The 21511-nt window shown below is 40.1% G+C and overlaps 1 protein-coding gene and 1 long non-coding RNA gene across 5 annotated transcripts in view; one reads left to right on the top strand and one right to left on the bottom strand.

The window, feature by feature from the left end:
* Positions 1–21511, top strand: part of LOC116065906 (low-density lipoprotein receptor-related protein 1-like) — an 88283-nt gene that overhangs the window by 21332 nt on the left and 45440 nt on the right. For all 4 annotated transcript variants that reach the window (XM_031321562.2, XM_031321546.2, XM_031321571.2 and 1 more), the window contains exons 3-8: positions 4096–4233; positions 8262–8381; positions 9006–9134; positions 9252–9515; positions 18357–18519; positions 19795–20017. In XM_031321562.2, the coding sequence (XP_031177422.1) occupies positions 4096–4233; positions 8262–8381; positions 9006–9134; positions 9252–9515; positions 18357–18519; positions 19795–20017 (1037 nt within the window). The remainder of the gene's footprint in view (positions 1–4095; positions 4234–8261; positions 8382–9005; positions 9135–9251; positions 9516–18356; positions 18520–19794; positions 20018–21511) is intronic.
* LOC116065945 lies at positions 1180–20629 on the bottom strand. Its single transcript, XR_004108860.1, has 3 exons — positions 20618–20629; positions 17005–17007; positions 1180–1425 (listed from the first exon to the last, which is right to left on the bottom strand). It is a non-coding gene; the product is annotated as an uncharacterized LOC116065945 (long non-coding RNA).

Raw genomic sequence — 21511 nt, 5'->3', positions numbered from 1 at the left:
GCAGAAAGGCTTTGTGTGCCTAGTGACTTGGTTGCCTGTAGAAAAGTATCCATCAGGTGTAAATATCACTTCTATATTGGTATTGCACGCAATTTTGATGAAGATTGAAGCTGCTCAGACAAATTTGTTGGGTCAGACAGACCTATGGAAGAAGGTAAATCTGTCCTGGCATCTGCTTACGTGTCTATGACGTCTGTAGCAGAGGAGTGAAGTCTTGGAACAATCTCTAGCTCTCCATATGAAAAAGAATAATTCAATCTTCAGCCTTGTTTTTCACCCACTGGCTCTGTCACAAGGATAGCCTGTATGAGTTGATGATGAGAACACCATGATGATTTTCCTTTTCCTTGGGTGCCCTTATTGAGCTAAAGAACAGAATAGTTGAAGCTGTACCAGCAGGCCTGTGTAGATCTTTCACTGACCTATTCAACGAGCTGTGTAGAGAAACAGAGCAAATAGAAACTTCTCAAAGAAAAAAAAAAAAGGTTTTGGGCCTGTTAACCTGGCTCACTCACAGTAGAGGAATGTTAGGATAAAAGACCCTGTTTAATTCAAATTAGCAATGCCTTTTCCACTGCGGCTCCACCGACCACTGCCAGCTCGCTCAAGAATGAAGCCTTGTGGGGCTCTGTCCATTTCCTGTGTATGAGGTGTTCCACTCGGTCTTCTCTGTATACTCTCCCACTTTCTCTCTTTGTTTCTCACTGTGTTCGTTTTCCATACACTGCCCTCCCTCTTATACACTTACTGTAAATGGGTCAACAGATGTTGGAGGGAAAATGATGGGAGGAGATAAAGAAGGAGAGTAGGTGAGGAGGAGAAGGAGGTAAGGCCAACACTTTGACTTTCCACATGGGCTGAGAATGATGAGCGCTGTAGAGGAGTGATCAGTTTCAAATAAAGTTCATGCATCAAAAAAAATAAAAGGACGGAAGGAAGGAAGATGTCATGCACCTTGCTTGCGTTTTTGTTATAAAAAGAAAGAAATAGACTTATTTGCTTCTGTTGGGAATTGACCTCCTCTGTGTCCCCTCTTTTGGGATAATGTGTCTGACTCCATTAAATGACCTATATATCCCCGCACATTCGTTAAATTGGTATTACATTGATCCTAAGCAAGAGCCAAATAAGACGATAAGATAAAGCCAAACACATTTGTTTAATCAGTCAAGTTCCTGTTTCATTTGTTATTATTACTCAATGTACTTTGCTCGAGGCCACTGCGACACTAACTATCTCATATTTACCGCTTAAGCTAAACCATCTGTGCGTCAGAGTTTACTTTATTTGGGGAACCACCGTCTCTATGACAGCACACAACTTTGTGCAATAAGCATACACTAAAACACACTTGGTCTCTTATGGAAACCTTTTACATTCTTATTATATTTATCTGCAACTAGTAAGAACATTATTCTACACTTGCTGAGAGTTAGATGAGAAGATCAATACCACTCTCATTTCTATTTCTAAAATATGATAGTTAGTTAGTTAGTTAGTTAGTTAGTTATATTTTATTTCTGTGTCATGCCAAACATTTTGGCCCATCCCACATGGGATTACAAGAAACCACAGACTTACTTATTTAACAAACTTCTTCCTGTCGCATAGACAAATCATTCGGAGAAATACATGAATACAAATATATATACATATACATATATATACACACACACATTACATACAAACAACAACAACAACATATATGATATATATATTATTATATATTTAAAAAGGTGATATCAGATGATAGCCAATGGGTTCTGAGATTGAATTCCGGGCAATGCGTTCCACCTCTTTTGCTTTCCACACATACTGTTTACCTGCATGCAACTACACTCAAATGTGGTTAATACTGCTCAGACTACAAATGGAAATCAGAACACTTCCGATACCAAAATCTTCTCCCGTTGCCTACAGATTCTGCATTCATATGCAGATGTCTGTTCATAGAGAGATTAGCAGATAGCGGGATTTAGATTAGCAGCAACGACTGGAATCACGGGGAAACAGCTAGCCTGGCTTCTAAAAATATATACCTCTAAAGCTGACCAGTTAACATGTTGTACAGTATATTGTTTGTTTAATCCATCGGCCACTTAGACCATCAGTCGAGGGCAGGGACTTCCTCGAGTCTTGTTCTCACTGCTAGGTTGCCAGGAAACTGGTCGCCAAGAAGAAGTTAGAGCACGTAATTCCAAATGTAATTAGAAGTGATTGTTCAGACATGAAATAAACGCACAAGATATAATGTGTTAATTAGTGAGCTTTTAAAAGTACCAGTAAGGAGATTATTGATCAGGGTAGCTGTATGCTTTTGTCGTAATGATTGTGCCAAAATACAGTCACTGTCTACAGCGGGTATATACTGTAGTTGGTCAGGCATCTCAAAGACTCGGACAGTGGTGACAGAAGATTGGACATACAGCACAGAGTTGTTGGCAACACATGGACTGGTTGGATTTAAGGACAGAAGTTGTGCTGAGTCATTCTTTATGTGGATGAAAGACTGGTCAGAGTCACAAGGCAGGAAACCTCATCCAAGAAAGATTTCAGTAATAAGGCCATTAAGCAGAAAAGCAGTGATTGTAGCAATACATTCACTTCAAACCATTCACTTTTGGCCAAACTCATATTCACTCAAGATGAATATGTTTTCTTTCCCAGGGATCCCAAAGTCCTCTTTTAGCACATACTACTATACCAGGCCTGCATGCCACTACACTGGCGTGCTTATTGGTGTTTTGTCTGTGGGATGGATGTGTGTATGCTGTAGACGTACAGGGTAGGTAGTTATTTGGCCAGTTCCAACTAGGGCAATGATGTGTTTTTAGTTCCTGCTAGTTTTCTCTTGTGGCCATCTTTTGCGGCCAGAACAGTTCTCTGAATTTCTGCCTTATGCTTCTGTCTGCTAAGTTGGCAAGAGGAAAAGATGAATGTCAATTCATGATTGATGAGAAGGTAAAGGCTGAAGTATTAGGAAACAAGGTAAAGGAACAGAACAGCTCACGTTAGGAAACAAGGGGAACCAATGCAAACAACATGCCTGCTTTCTTGAACAAATCATTTTAGAATCAGAACTTTGTCTGGTACACGGAGATGAATTTGCCATTGTGATGTTCTTGCAGAGACAGTATATGATAGTATACTATTTTCCAAAACATGAATGCGGATGTGGACCAAGAAGAGCTTACACAGTGTATAAGGTTTCCCAACTTATACAAAGTCTTCTCTTTTTCCCGAAATTATGACACACAGCTCTGATTAATTACTGCAAAGTGTGATTGATCAATCACTCTGCTGAGTCAGACTTATATTGTCTCGTTATGAATTTTGTAGCATCTTTGATTGCCACATGTAGAAACGTCCTGTGTTGCTGTCCTGTAATTGCCTGATAATATTTCAGAGTTTTTCCAGTTCATATGCCAGGACTAAGTTGGCCCATTGAATTCCAATAAGGGATCTTTTTTTGTGTGTATTCATAGCCAGATTGTTTGCTGTACAACCAGGTTACTTCTGTCTTGTATCTGGGTGCATTATGGTTTGCGATGAGACCCACCACAGCGGTGGCATCCACAAACATGAAGGAACAGATAGCTTGATGTGCACTTATTGGGGGAGATGGTAGAGAAACATTTCTGTGTTGCTTCAGTATGACAAATACATTGTCAGACACAGTTCCTGTTGTCTGTTAGAAAATCTGTCATCCACTGGCAGAATGAAAGGCCAGTGTTTTATAAAGATTGATTTTGTAGCATTTCTGCTTTACTGAACACTTTATAGTCGAGGCATAATGGATGAAAGAGACCAAGGGAGAAGGCATATGACATATGAAGATCCCAGGGTAAGATTAATCTTAGGAAATACATGGTGCTGTGCTGTATGTGCCGTCATGGCTCCAAACAAACCGGTTTGTCAGGGTTTGTGGAGTGGCACAGCTCGAGTGTTCACAGGTAAGGCGGTACAGTGCAATTTTAGTAATAGTTTGGTATGACATTTTACAAGATGGTGTAGAGTAGCAAAACATGTATTCAGTTATACAAAGGATTATTATACACCTTTTCAGTCAACCATACTTGTTTTTGTCTTCCACAGGTCCACACAGTACCATATCACGGTGCCCTCCCAATGAGTACCAGTGTGGAGGAACAGAGCTCTGCATCCACATGAGCAAACTGTGCAACGGGGCTCCAGATTGTACTGACGGCTGGGATGAGGGACCACACTGCAGAGGTATCACTGTCTCACACACACACACACACACACACACACACACACACACACACACACACACACACACACACACACACACACACACACACACACACACACACATACACACACACACACACACACATTTTTGGGATATGCAATATGAAAGTGTGCAGGTTAAAAATACATTGATTGTGCTTGTCCATCCTGTCTGTGTCTCTGTCTCTGTCTCACCCCCTTAATCTTCGCACTAAAGACACAGTAACAAATTGATTGACCACATCAGTGTAAAAATATTGTGTTGTTTTTTTGTTGCCGCAGTTCTGTATGCTGTACGGAGACACAACCAACTGCATGTTTGACATCCCGTGTCCGGGTATATGTGGAGCAAGATGCTCATTCATTTATTCTTTTTGACACATTTAATTAGGGAAGTTGTCATGTTGAAACCCCAAACTAGGAAGCAATATATGATGAGTCTAAACAAAGTAATATCCTGTACAAGAATTTGCTGGCCAAGTTGACCACACTGATATGAAAATAGAACTTGACTGTGCAAAAAACTTTAATATCTTTACCGGATAGATGGATAATTACAGGAAAGGGTGAAGGTCTGAAGGGAACTGAGGACTTCCTCTATTTGGGAGTTGTGTCTATCAAAAGTTTAGCAGAGGAACACGACTGATGATAGACAAATCAAATACTGTCCGTCCATATACTATATATATATATAATATACTTTGTGTCTAAATCCTAACACATGTCATATACATGCACAACTGCCTTTCTTACCTCCAACCTGTACAAAATCCACCAACTAAGAATCTAAGAAAATACAAAATCATTATTTCATCCTGAGGCTCTGGGATGTAACATAGATATCTCTCGTTGACATCTTTTGTTTTCTAAGGGGTTGTGAGTGTTCCGGTCAGGGGTCATTTGATTGAAAGTGGTATGCATTCTGAACCAAAACAGAGCAATTTTCTGTACTTTTATTTGCTCAAAATAAATATGTTGTGGTATGTGACACAGTTGGTTGTTTACATTGTTGCCCATGTTGGTTTTCTAAACACATCTCGGTTGTTCGAGGCTCAGACTTGTTTTGGAAAATTCCGGGCATGTCTGTAATTTGAACTGTGGTTGTACCAGCAAGCCTCTGGAGTGCAGCAGGAAGACTTGTGTACTTGTTTATAATATTCAGTGCGGATTTAATATGTGGGGATTGGCAGCAGGACGCTGGTTATATGGAGTAACTCATTTGGTGTTTATTCTCATAGAGAGCAGATCACTTAAAAGTCAGGGATAATAGCTGAAAATGCTAGTTTGCAAAAAGCTAGTTTAGTTTTTTCTTCAAGTTTAACTCTATGATTGATTGCTTTAGTCCAGAAATACTGTATATTCACTGTACAGCAGTAGTGGAATGTAACTAAGTACATTTACTCAAGTACTGTACTTAAATATAAATTTGAGTTACTTGTACTTTACTTTTCATGTCACTTTCTACTTCTACTCCACTACATTTCAGAGAGAAATATTGTACTTTTTGCTCCACCTGACAGCTTTAGTTACTAGTTACTTTACAAATTAAGATTTTTGAACACAAAACACATTACAAATTAAACTACCCAACAATATAACGGCCTACAAGTACAGCTGAAATGATTAGCCGATTAAACACAGAACTGCTTAGATCGTTTCCAGTTTCTTAATTGTGAGGATTTTTCTGCATTGAGAACTTTTACTTTTAATACTTTAAGTACATTTTCCTGATGGTACTTACATACTTTTACTTAAGTAACATTTTCAATGCAGGACTTTTACTTGTAACAGAGTATTTTTACAGTGTGGTATTAGTACTTTTACTTAAGTAAAGGATCTGAATACTTCTTCCACCTCTGCTGTACAGTATTACACCAAGACTGTGGGCTTTTGTTTCTTTAATCTTGAAATTGTGGTGAGATACCTGATCCTTCTTCTCTCTCCCCGGAGGTGTTGTGCTAGTGTGAATTGTCTGCCAGTGTTTTCTGGGCAAAGTGAATCACTTGTGACTGATAGATCTCAGCCTGGTTTGACACGACTGTGTCTGTTTGACTATGACTCACCGTGTGTTGATTTATATCTCACAGGATGTGCAGTGCACAGTTGAAAACTCTGCTGAGATTCCATTATGCGTCGGTCAGCTGATTGGAAGGTGTGATTGTAGCGTGTTGTGTTTGTGCCCTTCTATATTTGATGTGTGTGTAGCCTTGGAGATGCTCGGGGTTTAGCGGGGAGGTATTGGTTTTGAGTTCAGGGCCGAAGTATTCATTGATTTCTGTTGAGTCTTCCATTTATAGACTTTGTATGTAATATTTGTTTTACTTTAAAGCACAATCCACCTTAACATTCCTTAAAAGGATGTCATATTTTAATGATTTAAAAAAGTAAAAATAACATTTTGATGCGACTAATTCACAATCAAAGATTAAACATATTTCTTTCTAGACTCATATTCATATTACAATTTGCTGACATTCAGTGATTGCACGTGTACTGTACCACTCAGTCATGATGGAAACAACTCTAGAGTTGATATCGATAATGATGGGTACAGCAAAAAGCTGTTACTACAGGGATAAATATTGTTATTGTTATTACATGTGAGATGAGCTGAAGACATCCAGGAACTCTTATTATGAAAAATCACTTTACTGAAATTGGTTCCTTAAATTTAGAATTTACTTTGCCGCCACGACTATAATTACTAGTATAAATTTCATCAATTACACTTTACTGTGCATATACATTCAGTTTCCACTCATAATTCTACTACTGAATTCTACTGGACCATGGAGAACCAAAAATGAGTATCCACAATATGGATTTATGGATGATTATATATATATTTTCTTCATAAAATAAGGATGTAAAAATATATTTTGTAAATGTTATAATAAAAACAATAATAATAACTTTATTTATATGGCACCTTTCAAAACAGTTACTAAATGCTTTACAGTAACAACAAATACAAATCCAAAACACAAGTTATAAAACAAGACAAAATCATTTTTAGCAATTACAACAAATACCATCAGTTACAAAAAAAGCCAAGAGATAAAAAGTAAGTTTTAAGAAGAGATTTAAAAGAGGTTAGTGAGTTTGCTTGTGGATCTCAGGTAGGGGGTTCCACATGCTAAGAGGCAGGTCACCTTTTATGATCTTGAAGCTCAAGGCTTCCACCTCTGTGTCTGCTGAACTATTCTTTAGTTTACACCATTACTGTAGTAGTATTATAATGCTTGTACAGTAGCTGCACTGTGTTCTGCAAAGGATAGCCTGGTTAATTGGCGTGATGATGCATTATTAGCTTAACCTGCTGTAATTGTCCACATTGTTAGCACTTCTTTTTTTTGTGTTATTCTCTATCGCTGCTGCTTTTGTACTGAGCTGTTGTTCATATATGATCCAATTGTCAGCTTGAATGAGTCTTTCAATGCCTTAACTAGTCACTGTCATCGCTGACGCATTCTGGTTCAATAGATGTTTTATTTTTTATTTTCAGGGACAGATCTCTAGAACAAGAACTCTATCTGGGAGGCTGTCCGTTTCTGAAATCAGTCACACAACCACACTGTAGATCACATCTCTTAGCCAGTTCTGAAGCTGATGATGAGTTGATGGGTTACTGAGCTGACTCTGAATGTGTTGTATTTATTTTTTATGTGCCTCATTGTCAGGAGGAGGCCGCAGAGTATAGTTCAACAATTTAGCCAGACACATCAAGTATTTGTACTCTTCAGCACCCAGCTGAGTAGTAAATATTCCCCAGAGAGTGTACAACGGCAGCTTCAGTATGTTAAATCGATTATTATACATATTAAGCACAAAACCACCTCCTATTAAAATCATTCATGCAGTGTTAGCCCAATAACAATGTCAGCAACAAGAAAGAAACATAAATAAACACTTTGGGTCTTAAGTCACTTCTTTATACAGTGACTGTTGTCTTCATGTCTTCCTACGCACATTATTTAAAAGACTCACTCCTGTCTTCTGTCTCTCTCCAGAGTTTATGCCCAACTGCACGCTCGTGGGTTGTCAGGAAAACTGTGCGGTGACTCCAGCAGGGCCTGCTTGTTACTGTAAGAGTGGTTACAAGATCAGCCCAGATGGAAAGACATGCAAAGGTGAGTTGCTCTGCAATGGCCACCCTCTGTGATACCTGCAGTTAAGTTTGTGCCACAAGTATTTAATCAACAAGTCAGGAAAAAAAGTTGATCTTTGTATTTTATTCCTGCATGAAGTGGCAGACAGCCAACATGACAGGATGTGAATTTTGCATCGACAACAGACATAAGCTTACGTGCTTATCTCCTCCGGTAACTCCACATCAGTACTGTCTTTTAGCATCTGAAGCTGCACCTGTATTTACTCAGGTGTTTGGAAAAGATGAATCAAGTGCAGAACACACAGTGGGTAGTTCAGGGTCCCTGATAGTGTGGAGCATTTCCCACAAAAGCCTGTTTAGAAACATTCATATGTTAGCAGCCACTGACATTATAGAGGAGTGACAGGCGTTATAATGGTTATTTTCTTTAACACACCAAGTTTAATGAATCACTAACTTATTCTGGCAAAAATTAACTGAACAGGAGACACAGAATTGTTAGTTTTTTAAAGTTAAATCAGCACTGTTATGTCCCATTTGTGGATATGTTCATTTGTACTGCATTTTCTGTTCTATTTCTCAACTAGAATTTGTTATTTGCTATACCTGAGCAATAAGACCATCTGTGGTTTCTGTGGTTCAGATTTTGACGAGTGCAGTTTGTATGGGACCTGCAGTCAGTCCTGTACCAACACTGAAGGCTCCTACACCTGTTCCTGTGTGGAGGGCTACTTGTCCCAACCAGACAACCGCTCATGCAAGGCTAAGAATGGTAAGGACCAGCAGACAGCAGCAGGACTGAATGTAATCCTGTCCTGACTGAGACTGTGCGGATGTTCTATTTACGTTCCTCCTGTTAACCGTTAGTTATGTTCATGTCACGTTCTAGTGCCGGTAGACCGTTTGCCTGTCTTGCTGATCGCCAACTCCCAGAACATCCAAGCTACCTCCCTGAGCGGCACCACGGTCCACAGCCTTCTGTCAACCAGCACCAAGCAAACCACAGCCATGGACTTCCTCTATGCCCAGGAGACTGTCTGCTGGATCCATGTAGGAGATGCTCCCTCATCCACACACCTCAAATGTGCCAAGATTCCCAATCTGAAGAGCTTCACAGAGGAGAGAGTCATCAACATCTCCCTCAGCCTGCACCGTGAGTACACCACAGCAGCATGCAACTTCCCCCTGGTGTTTATAAAGCACAGTATAATCTCTGCATAGGCACACACAGCCCAGTTCTCTACACATAATACAAAAAAATTGCCTCACGCTGCAACAAGGTATTGCGTATATGTGTGTGTGTGTGTGTGTGTATGTGCATTGTAACATTTCAGGATATTGATTCCTGGAGGCTACAAATAAGGCCGGAGGACAATACTGTACACCACCTGTGGTATTTCACACAGAGAAAAATGCAGACCTGTTCCACTCTCCAGAAAATGTTCATGTATTATATATCCATGTAATATACATTTCATGTATATTTGCCCAATAAGTCACACTTTATCTCTTGGAGCAAGAATGTATTTGTATAGTATTTCACTGAGAAAAGTCCATTCCGTGCTTCCATTATTCATGCAAGTCTGGCACAGAAGCACAGACTTGATAGCTCAGTAGATGAGTGAAGATGAAAATACAGGGGAAAAAAAGTGGCACAGCAGAAATCCATTTCGCCCACAGCTCCTTCAGCAGGTGGACTTTGAAACTATGAAATAAGCTGACTAGAAGTTTGTTTTGACACAAGTTTGTTGGACACACGTCCAAACCGTATTTACTAGAAATAGGCCTTTACATATGCTGGTAAAAGCACATTAAACCAGATGTTTTTGAATGCAATTGGAATCAGATGTCTGCCTATGTGACATGCATCTAACAAATCAGAATATAAGTCATTCTGATTTGCCTTTGGCCTTCCACCACCTATCGGTAGCAAAGCCCAACCTTTGGCTACAGGCTGATCCTCATCTTGAATCATCATGTTTGTCAGGTTTGCATCCTTTGCAGATGGCGATTTGGCTGGGCTTGTTGGTCTGAGTGAATTGAAATGTGTTTTACTTTTAAAGTCAAATGTACGGTGGAGAAAAAATGTCCAGAAATGTAGCCAAAACTGAACTGAGCATCGATACCTATGTGCTTGTGCACAGCCTGTGAGTCAGAGATATATTGTGGCAGCACATTAAAAGCAGCTGTGTTTTTCCATATCTTACGTTTCGTTTCAGTCTTTTCTCCTGTAACAGTGAAACTAAAAGACAGACCTTGGAGATCTAAGGAGCGTGATTGAGTGCAGGCGTGTGGACGTGGGTGCTCCTCAGTGTGCTCCTACCTAACCATAACAATCTGCAGGTCAAAAACCTCCACTCCCGCTTCCCCTCTCTCCGTTTGTCAGTTCCTTGCTTTAAGTTCCTAGCTGTGTTGCGCCCTGGTTTTCAGGCAGCTTGTCTTCACTGTGAATCAGAGGGAAAGCAGCCCCAGAAACAACACATGTATTCACACAAAGACAGCAGGAATGCGTCATTGTATCTTTTAGAAAGTTGGTTGACAGATGGTTTAGAATTATCTGCATTGTCATATTTATCCGCAAACATTAATTAAAGGACTTTGCCTTGAATTAAAACAACATTGCATTTCTCACTCACTTAGTCATTGTGTTCATATTCTCTGCCCTGCCCTACTTGGTTCTCTCCACAATCCCTGAACTCCACTTCTGATCTGTACACAACACTATATAATGTGTATAATGCAGACCTACTATAATTGTATGGAATCATATAGCTCAGCTTTATTCCTCTCCTTTCTCTCTCTGTTTTATACTTGCACACAAGCATTCTACCCGATCACATCCACTCAGTATGCAGCCGCTTGTCTCTGTTCACATCCCTTTTCCATGTGACTAAAGAATGCATTAACATGACTAAAATGACTCTCAGCGCGGACCATCAGAGAAAATGAAAGGGCCGAATGATGACAGTCGGGCAGCTCTGTCTTCCACATGCTCGCACAGTGCGGTGTAGCTGTCAGTTCGAAATATGTTCATTTCAAACCAGATGATATCAGGCAAGCTCTGAACAATGACAATTATGCATAAGACATTTTGGTGTCCCTCACAGTAATAAGAAGAAGATTGATTCTGATGCACCTCTCTGTCTGTTTTCAGCCTTTCTAACGCCACATATGTTATTGGCACATTATACAGGACGATCAGGCTCATGCAGGAAAAAAGATATCCTCCTCAAAATTATGGAGACAGTGCCACACTGATATGGAGATTTCCTATTCGGAAAAATATGTATTTGTGCTAAATAATTATGATCACAAGAACAATGATTATCACTGTTGCTATAACCATGCAGCTTTAAGCAGAACCTCGGCTCACATTGGACTTGATAATTTAAGGACCAGAAGAATTTGCAGGAAATTCCAACAGCTTCAGCTGGGTTCTCCACCGCTGTCCCCCACACACACTGCAGCACTTATGCACACACACTGCAGCATTCACACACACACACACACACACACACACACACACACACACACACACACACACACAGAGACAGAGACAAAAGGGAGAACCGGCTGCATTGAGGAGCATGGACAGGATGTTCATGACTGATTATGAGGATTGAGAGCTGTATTGCTGAAATAAGGAAGCATGCACTTTCTGTATCCGAGTGACAAATATTACTGTTTTCCTGTCAGTATGTGAATGAGAAAATGAAAAAAAGACAGATGCCATTTGAAGGTATTTTGATTGTTGATGAGACAAATTGACAGAAAAAATAAAGTGCTGGTTGTTTCCTCATGTGACAGTTTTGCAGAATAAACCAAATCTCAGATGTAGACATATGCTGGATATGACGCAAAACTGTAAACCTTGATATTTATAAAGACAAATGATGTCAGGGAAATCTAAATCTGCATCCTTTGCCCACCCAGAGGACCCCAAATACTTAGGGTCAGCGCAAAAAAATACACAATATATAAGAGCAGAATTTTCTCTGTTCCAGTCCATAATCTGAAGCGACTGCCAGATAGCAGAGTTGGTCTTTTGGACAGGCTGCTGGCGTGTGAGTGTGACAGAATAGGAGGAGCAGGTTTATGCTTACAGTTAACATGGAAGGAGCCAGCAGCAACCAATGACAGGGGTGAACTTACAGGAAATGATGTGTGTGTGGTTGGAGTGACTCATGACCTCAGAATGCCACAGATGAGTTGTCCAGATGTGTCTCCCCCCCCCCCCCCCCTCGCTCTCTCAATCTCCCTCTCTCTCACTTTTATTACATTCCCTTTGAAACTGAGATAGATTAACATTCAGTTAGTACTCTAGATGCTCATGCTCCATGCTATGCACAGGAGGGCTGATCCCAGAGCTGTCACTAAGCCTTCCTTCCCTGCTTGTACTGTAAGAGCTACAGTACCTGCTCCCCCTGCAAAGTGAGCCACAGCGTGCTGCTTAGCACAGACACTGGCCTAAAATCTCCTTAAGAGGTCATGTGCAGTTAAAAGGCAAGCCGGTCAGCACATTTTCAATCTTTTCTCCTTTCAACATTTGTTCAGCTTTAAACTCTCTCCCTCTCTCTCTCTCTCTCTCTCTCTCTCTCTCTCGCTCTCTGTGTGTGTCTCTCTCTCTTTCTCTCTCTCTCTCTCGTTCTCTCTCTCTTTCTCTCTTTCTCTCTCTCTCTCTCTCTCGGTCTCTCTGTGTGTGTGTGTCTCTCTCTCTCTCTCTCTCTCTCTCTCTCTCTCTCTCTCTCTCTCTCTCTCTCTCTCTCTCTCATTTATTTTTTAGTCTACACTTTAGTCCCTCAAATGATCCACTCACTCTTTCCCCTCCTGCTTCTGGATCTTAACAGAACCACTTCTTTTTTTGTTTTGCCATTCTGCCTGTGTGTTTCTGCTGTGACGCTTTCGCCAGATGCTTGAGGGAGTGTTTTGGAGTGCGGGAGGTTGGCGAGGGGAAGTGGGGGGTGGGGGTGTATGAGCAGTTGTTGTTAAAGCTTCAATCACAGTTTAAAAGTGACAGTTTGGAAGTATAAGAACCATATCAGCTCCTTTAAAAGTAATGCCACTGATATAACTACACTATTGATCCCCCTGTGTGAGCAGCGTAGTACTAGCAGTGGGTGCCTGTGAAGATGTATTCCCCTCACTTGTACTCCCCCACATACAGTTATTGGAGAAAAACTCTGCCTAGCATTGCTCCATTTAGCAATACACTTTAAATACATTATCTCGACATCCACTCTGCTGTTGTTTTTCTTAGACCAACAGGGAGCAGAGAGATGAACGAGGAAACGTGTAGAAAACAAGTTGTTTAGAGAAAGTGGGGAACAGATGAAGAAGGGGTCCGGTCCTGTTTTTTCAATTATGCTGTGTTGTTTTTTTATAGCATAGTTTGAGACAGACAGAGCTGCAGTTAATGAATCCAGACTGTTTTCCCACCTCTGGGGAACAGACAAAGGGGAGGGATAGGGGGATGATGCATGGAGGAGGAGGAGGGGAGAGAATGGGAGGAGATTGAAAAGTCTTTTCGCTGGAGCCATTTCTGTTTAGCAAAGGTGGAGGAAAATGGAGAGCTGGGGGTGTCAGAAAGCAGGGGGTGGACATTTTTTCAGGTCTTTCAGTAAACTTTTTGAAGATTGCACAATCTCCTATCTTCTCCCTACTTGGTTAACCCATTGCTTAATCAGTGAACCACTGTGTTGTTGGGCAGCTGGAAGTGTTTAAACAGAGAACTCTGTGTTAAAAATTAAGAGCACCTTTGGGAATACGGCCCCTGATTCCCATAAACCTCAGAAATGCTGCTGCACAATGGCCTAGTGGAAATCAGATATATCTCTCTCTTTCTTCTCTTCTCTGTCATCTTTCTTCTCTTCTTACTTTTTCTTCCTTTCCTCTCTATCCATCTGCATAAAAAAAATTAAAAATCAGTTTTCCACTTTTACTCAAACCCAAAATATTTATTATATAATATATATTTTTTTCGTGAAGCATGTGTACAGCAGTAATACAGACTTCTGTGGAGTGGATATTATGACTCATTTCAGATATTTAACAACAAAAGACAAACAGACAAACAAACAAATAAAAAAAAAAACACACTATGAAGCATACAGATCAGATAGCTTGACAAATGTTCAAATTGTATGTATATGTACTGTATGTATATACAGTTCATTTACTTGGCCATGGTCTTGCATGGAAATGGCATGTCTTTCCCCCATACAGTCTCTCAGACACTGGTCTAGCTTGTAAGGTATTGCGCTCTCAAAATTATGAAGATGGGTCTAATCTGGAGGTATCGCAAGAAATCTGTCTTTGACGGCCCATATTTCTCCTGAAGCTGCCCAAATGATGCAAACATAACCTGAATGTATGAATACCCAAAGCTATACAGCTCTAATTCCTTCCATTGATCAAACAATGGATGGAGCATCCATTGTTGGAGTAAATGACAGATGTGGCGATATCGGCAGTGTAAAAGATAGAGCTCTAAGCTTAAACTGTTTTGCTACTTGTCTCCAGATCTGAATAGTATGATGAATAATCTAATTGTGATTAAAACATGATTTTTGGAATGGGAGACATTACGATAGCACCAAGCGAGTAGGGTAGACAGTCTTCGCTCTCCTTATTCAGCCAGCCGTCGAGCACAACCGTCTCATCCAGCCAGTAGGCGACACAGCGAATGATCTCCGCCTAATAAAAACACACGGAATCTGGTAGGGCCAGCAAGCAGATGACATCTCCTAATCCTATGGGATTTATAGTTCCAGATAAATGAAATGAGTTATAGAATCCAGAATCTAGTTTTAATAACGTGTATATGTAAGTTTTGAAAGAGATATAACAATTGAGGGAGACAGATCATCTTACCTGCATTTATTCTACCTATCAAGGAATTTGGGGGTGTTAAAACTGTTATTTGGTCCTAAACTTGATTTACAGTATGTAGCCATAAAGTTAGCTTAAAATAGGGATGTATACTTCTCTGTGATCTCTACCCCAAAATATGTGAATTTTACCAATTTGAATGGAATCTGTTCAAGCACATCTGGGTCTCCACGACGCACAGGCATCAGTTCACTTATGCTCCAGTTTATCTTATATCCCGAAAAAGAACTTAATAGTTCAATTGTATAGAAGTCTGTGGCCTTGTTATGTTAAAAAAAATTGTTGCAGCTCCTTCCCTTTGCAATCCAGGCTCTTCAGAAAGACAGAGGGCTCCTCTGAAATTCAAGTCAAATTTATTGATGCGGAGCTGGTAAGCTTTCACTATTTTCACACTTTTATTGCGCTCCTATGCGAAAGGAATCTGCTTTGTCGTTTCCCCCCACTCAAGCTTTTCATTCCTGGTTGGAGACATCGACCCTCTGGTCTCCCTTAAATCATCACAGTGGCCTGCTCACCCTGGTAAACATACCACCATATTAGACCTCCACCCTTAGCACTGAGCACTGCATGACCAAGGACTCCTGCAGCAAGACTTTAGCCCTATATCTGAGTTGTTTGTGTACGTGTGAGTCAGTGTGTGGGGATAGTTCTGTGGAGAGCAGAGCTTTTGGCAGCTGTGAAAATACAAGTCCTGTGGTTTGTGAAGCCCCCCTCCCCACTCTTTCTCTCACTCTTTCTCTAGTCATGCATACGTATAGTTTTCATTCCCTATGTTAAGATATTATTAATTAAATATTATTAATATTTATAGATGTGACAGTCAGCTGCTGGAAGAAATATTCAGATGTTTTGTTAAAAGTAGCAAAACCACAATGTAGAAATACTAAATTACAAGTTAAAGTCTTCATATCATCTTCAAAATGGCTATAATCAATATTTTTATATTAGCAATGGATTACATGAATACTGATTATTATCACCGACTCTACATTTTTTTTCTCAGCTTCTTGGAGCAATTTAGCATCTTTCAGCTTATTGTTTTTTTTCAGTCCCAACTTTACTCTTTTGTTTCAACTACACTGTTTGGTTCAAATAATCATGGTATGCAGCTTAACTACTAGGCTACCTAGCTATTTGTTTTTAGAGGAAAAGCTTTAAAAACCAACTGTACGCGTGGCCGGGTTGCTCAGTTGGTAGAGCAGGCGCACATATACATGGAGGTTTATGCCTCGACGCAGAGGTCCAGGGTTCGAGTCCGACCTGTGACGATTTCCTGCATGTCTTCCCCCTCTCTCTCCCCTTTCTCACCTAGCTGTCCTATCCATTAAAGGTGGAAAAGCCCCAAAAAATTATCTTAAAAAAAAAACAAAAAAAAAAACTGTACGCTACCTGCACAGCACTAAAAGGCAGACAGGCAAAATTAGCGACTTGCTAGCTAGGTGAACATACTGTAGTGCAGTAGTGCTGTAATGTAGCAGCTAAATCTGAATATTTGCCTTTTTTGTAAAAAGCAAAAACAGCTAAAATGAGATATTAGACTTACATTTATCAGGAAGGACTGTAATACAATGTCAAATGAATGCTAATGTTACCCAATATCAGAGGGATGTGAAAACTGAGAGCTTGCTAACAACAACTAATCAACTTAAAAGGTGATAATATGTCAGTGTTGTGTTCGAAGTTTATTTCTGCTGCCCCCAAGTGTCCAAAAAAATTCTGTTTTTGCAGATCTATTGCATTATTTTCAAAAGTACTAACTATTCAGGGAAAATGCCCCCTGTCACTGTCATGTTATCATATATTATTGGATAATTAATATTATTATTATTATTTATTGTTATTATTATTACTGAAGCATTGTGTTAGCCACATTTTAATGCTACTGCTTGTATAGGTGGAGCACCTTTTTACTCTTTTATATACGTTTTTTTTTGTTATACTTGTAGTTTAATATTTTATATAGCAATATATGTTCAGGGCTCACTTGTAAAAGAGATTTTAATCTCAATGTGATTTTTCCCTGGTAAAATAAAGGTTAAAAAAAAAATATATATATATATTTAAATCTCAGTTTGCAAAGTAACTAGTAACTGAATAAATGTGTTGCAAAAAGTACAACATTAACCTCTGAAATGTAGTGGTGTACTGTACCAGTATGAAGTTGCATAAAATAGAAAAGTAAAGTACAGTACTTGAGTAAATGTACTTTCCACCACTCACTACAGTAAATAGATCATTCTGGACCTTTAATATCCTCACATCTCCTTTCCTTTAGCTTTAACAATAGCTTTCTTTCTCTGATCCTTGGCTCGGAGTTAGTGTGGCTGTGCTGGTGTTTGAGGAGAGGAAGGAAGAGGAGGGAATGAGGGAACCAGGAGCAGGGTATATTAGTGTCTCATGTTATTCTTTTTCACTATTTTTCTCCTCTCTCAGTCCTTCCCTATGTGGTCCTGAACCACATTCGGGGCAGTTTGGATAGAGCAGGGGTATTCCACTTTTTTTCCTGTAAATGTTCCATAAAGTGTGTGTGTGTGTGTGTGTGTGTGTGGGGGGCTATGTGTATGTGTCTAGGTGTTTGATTTTCATCGTCGGATGGGGCACTGGTCTTCCCCGTGAGCTGAGCCTCGGGAAAATAAACGCAGCAGAAACCGCACGCCCGACGTCACTTAGCTACAGCTACGCCAACGTCGCACTCCTCGAAGCAACAAAAAACCTGTCTCATATTCTGTCTGGCTGAGTGACTTTGAATGACAGACACATTACCTATCCACTTGCTAACTGCAGTTGGCTGTCCTCTCGTTTGTCAGTCAAGAAAAATGCCCAAAGTCCAAACCGTGTGAACGTGTGTGTGAGTGTTGCAGAGAGAGGGAGAGATCTGTTGAAGTAGTTGCTACACAGTATTGCTGACTAATTTCATCATATGACTATGAGTCAAACCTCTAACCCATCTGCTACAAGTATGTACAACAACACACGCTCGAGCTCTATACCAAAATCAAATCAAAATGAATCAATTCAAGTACTGAAAACAGTGTTTTTGCCTCCCCCTGCACCTCCTGTGTCCCATCTTACCCCCTCCTTACCCTTTCACCCTTTCTCTGTCCAGATGTGGAGCAGATGGCCATCGACTGGCTCACCGGAAACTTCTACTTTGTGGATGACGTGGACGACAGGATCTTTGTGTGTGACAAGGATGGGCAGACATGTGTCACTCTCCTGGACCAGGAGCTGTATAATCCTAAAGGCATTGCCCTGGACCCCACCATGGGGTCAGTTTGATATCTTACTTTCTGTTTTATGTGTAAACACACACCATGCAAACTCATAATAATCCTCTGAGAACAACTGGAGCCTGACTTCTGTCATCTGTTGTTGTTACCCGACTTTAAAATGAGTTGAAATGCTGAGGGGGAGGCTAAATGGAAGTTTGGACATTGGAGTAATTGAATGCAGATGTTTTGCTTGCACTGTGGTACATTGACTGTATAGGTTTTGAGTGTAAAAGCATGTTTTTTTTCAGCTCATTTGTTTATGACCAGACTTTCCAACTGAATTCCAGAAAGTGTGTGCATATCTGTGGTGCGTTCTTATGTGAGTGTCTGAGAGCCTGTGCGTGTTGGAAAAAATTACGAGCACAAATGTGAGAACGTGTGTATGTGCATCGTTTTCGTCCCACGCAATTTTCCTTTTTGGTTGGTTAATTGGTTCCTCCAGTACCAAGGTCAGGTAGATTGACTGTAGCTGTTTTTGTTTGTTGTTGTGGTCTGTAGTGTCGTTAGAGTGGGAAGAAAAACAACACTAACAACAATATAACAGCAAAAATCATCCTTTTTGTGCTGTTAATTTAGTGACCACAAGTCTTTTTTAAATCTCACACTGTTTACTGTATTCATCCTCGGAAAGTGTTTTTACTATTACTCCACTATGACAGGATTTTCTGAGGTTTAGGTTCGTAAGGGAAATTTTAAGATGTTTGATGAAGGGAAATTTGTGAAATGTGTTTTGCAAAATATGTTGCTTGCTATCACATTTACCTGGACTGTGGGCATGAAGCAGTGAAAAGACTGAGCTCTGTTCTACTCTCATACTGTTTGTATTTGGTTCTAAATTGGGTTTATAGTAGATATGTTTTCCTTCACAATATTGCTAGCCTATAAAACTACAAATATTTAGAAATAAACTCCAAGTTCTTGAAAATGGTATACTGTAGGAGAGCTACTGAATCTAAGTTGAGGACTTCAGACATCTTGTTTTGTCCAACCAACAGTCCAAAACCTAAAGATAATAAGCAAATATTCAACATTATTCTTTGAAAAAAAATACTTAAACAATGAATCTTGCTTTCTGTCTGCCATTCGGGATGTTTCCTACTTTTCTGATTTTACCTTACTGAAGATAAATCACTACTGACTCCCTGTGATAGAAATAAGGGCAGTAAATCACTTCTAACAAAGTCAGATGAGCTGAAAATAAAACTGTTTTCCAATTTAATTGATCTATTTATCCATCTGTCCTCAATCAAGTCTGATCCTTTGTTTCCACAGGAAGGTATTCTTCACAGACTACGGTCAGATTCCGAAGGTGGAGCGATGCGACATGGATGGCCAGAACCGAACCAAGCTTGTGGACAGTAAGATTGTATTTCCCCACGGCATAACGCTGGATCTGGTCAGCAGGCTGGTGTACTGGGCTGATGCCTACCTCGACTACATTGAGGTGGTGGACTATGAAGGCAAGAACCGGCACACCATCATCCAAGGCCTGCTGGTGAGAACAGCTGCACCACACTCCCATTATCATCAATTAGCAGGAAGATAATCTCTCTTAAATTAGCCGTCCTTAGCTGTATGCTATTCATAATGCTCTAAAGACTCCCTCCCTCTAGAGTTCCCTATACTGTATATCTATAACACACCTTATGTTTCTCCTGTGCACTCCTGTAATGTGCTCTTGCCCAGTGAGTTATGAGCAGAGAGGCATCAGTGGACATTTGCCTTTTCATTAAAGCAGCTGATTAATAGTTTCTAATGCTGAGGCTGTTGATGTTGCAGCGCTGATGAAGCACAGTGGCCCTTAAACCCGTTACCATGCCTTTTACTGTGATTTGTGAAGAAGTAATGACTTTCATTTAACCACAGAGCTTAAGGACACACACACACACACACACACACACACACACACACACACACAAACCACCATCTCTTGCTTTGTGTGTGTTCACCTGTGATAGGGCATTAGTGCATGCACATCCATCAGGTAAAGGTTAAAAGGAAGTGTGTTAATGATGGTGTTGAGTTTGGGCTGTTTTATCAAGAGTGTGTGTGTTTATTAAGGCCGGACATGCTCTCTTAAAGCTGCATATGAAACTCTTTTGTGTAAAAATACAGTTTAAAAAAGTTCAAATCAAGATGCATGGGGTCGTGATTAGAGACATATTGTCCCATGCCTGCTAATTGAACTCCTTTAGCTGTGGATAGTCACAGCAACTTGGAACCTGAAGTGTGTGAAATCAAGTAGCGCAACTTTAGTTTTTCTTCATGGTTGGCATTGGTCCGGTTTGTCTTGGCTAGATCTGTGAGTAAAGGTGACATAGTGCACCATCATGTTTCCTTACAGTCTGATGCTAATAGGTAGCCCTAGATAGACCTCAATGGCGTTTCAAGTTTTATGGTGCTGCTGACACTTGGGACACTGAGTCACTGGAGGTTTGCCCAGACCTCAGAGTTCTTGACTTGCTTTCCCTCCTGATTGTGTGAGATAGAAGCTAGTTTGTTCTTGAGTCTATTGTGAGCAGTGGATGCTTTCCTGGTTCCTCTTAGGCGCTGCTTCTAAACACTTCATCACTTTATAATACCATTTTGTAACACCTCGAAAGAGAGTCAACGGTTTAACCAGTGATCGCTCTACATCAGAACACATGGTTCATTCATCTAAAAGTAACAATGGAAACAACACCTCTACTTCATGCTACATTATCAGTTAACACTCACTTGTAAAATAAAATAAAATAATGACTAATAATAAAATCTTTAAAACATGGAGGATAATTTGAAAACACAGCCTATCTTGTTTTTGTGGTAAGTTGTTATGGTAACGCAATAATATTCCAGATATAGAAAGTAATGAGGTCACTGAAGTAAAATGCCACTTCACGTTGAATCGTGGTCCATTGTTTTCAAATATTAGGGCACATGATCATATATTGTTGCTTGCATAAAGACAAGATACTGTATGAAGGTGAGGATGGAGGGGGCATCACTT

The sequence above is a fragment of the Sander lucioperca genome, chromosome 6 (genome assembly GCF_008315115.2).
Source record: "Sander lucioperca isolate FBNREF2018 chromosome 6, SLUC_FBN_1.2, whole genome shotgun sequence".
NCBI classification, from domain to species: domain Eukaryota; kingdom Metazoa; phylum Chordata; class Actinopteri; order Perciformes; family Percidae; genus Sander; species Sander lucioperca.
This window is presented reverse-complemented; position numbering and strand designations above follow the sequence as displayed.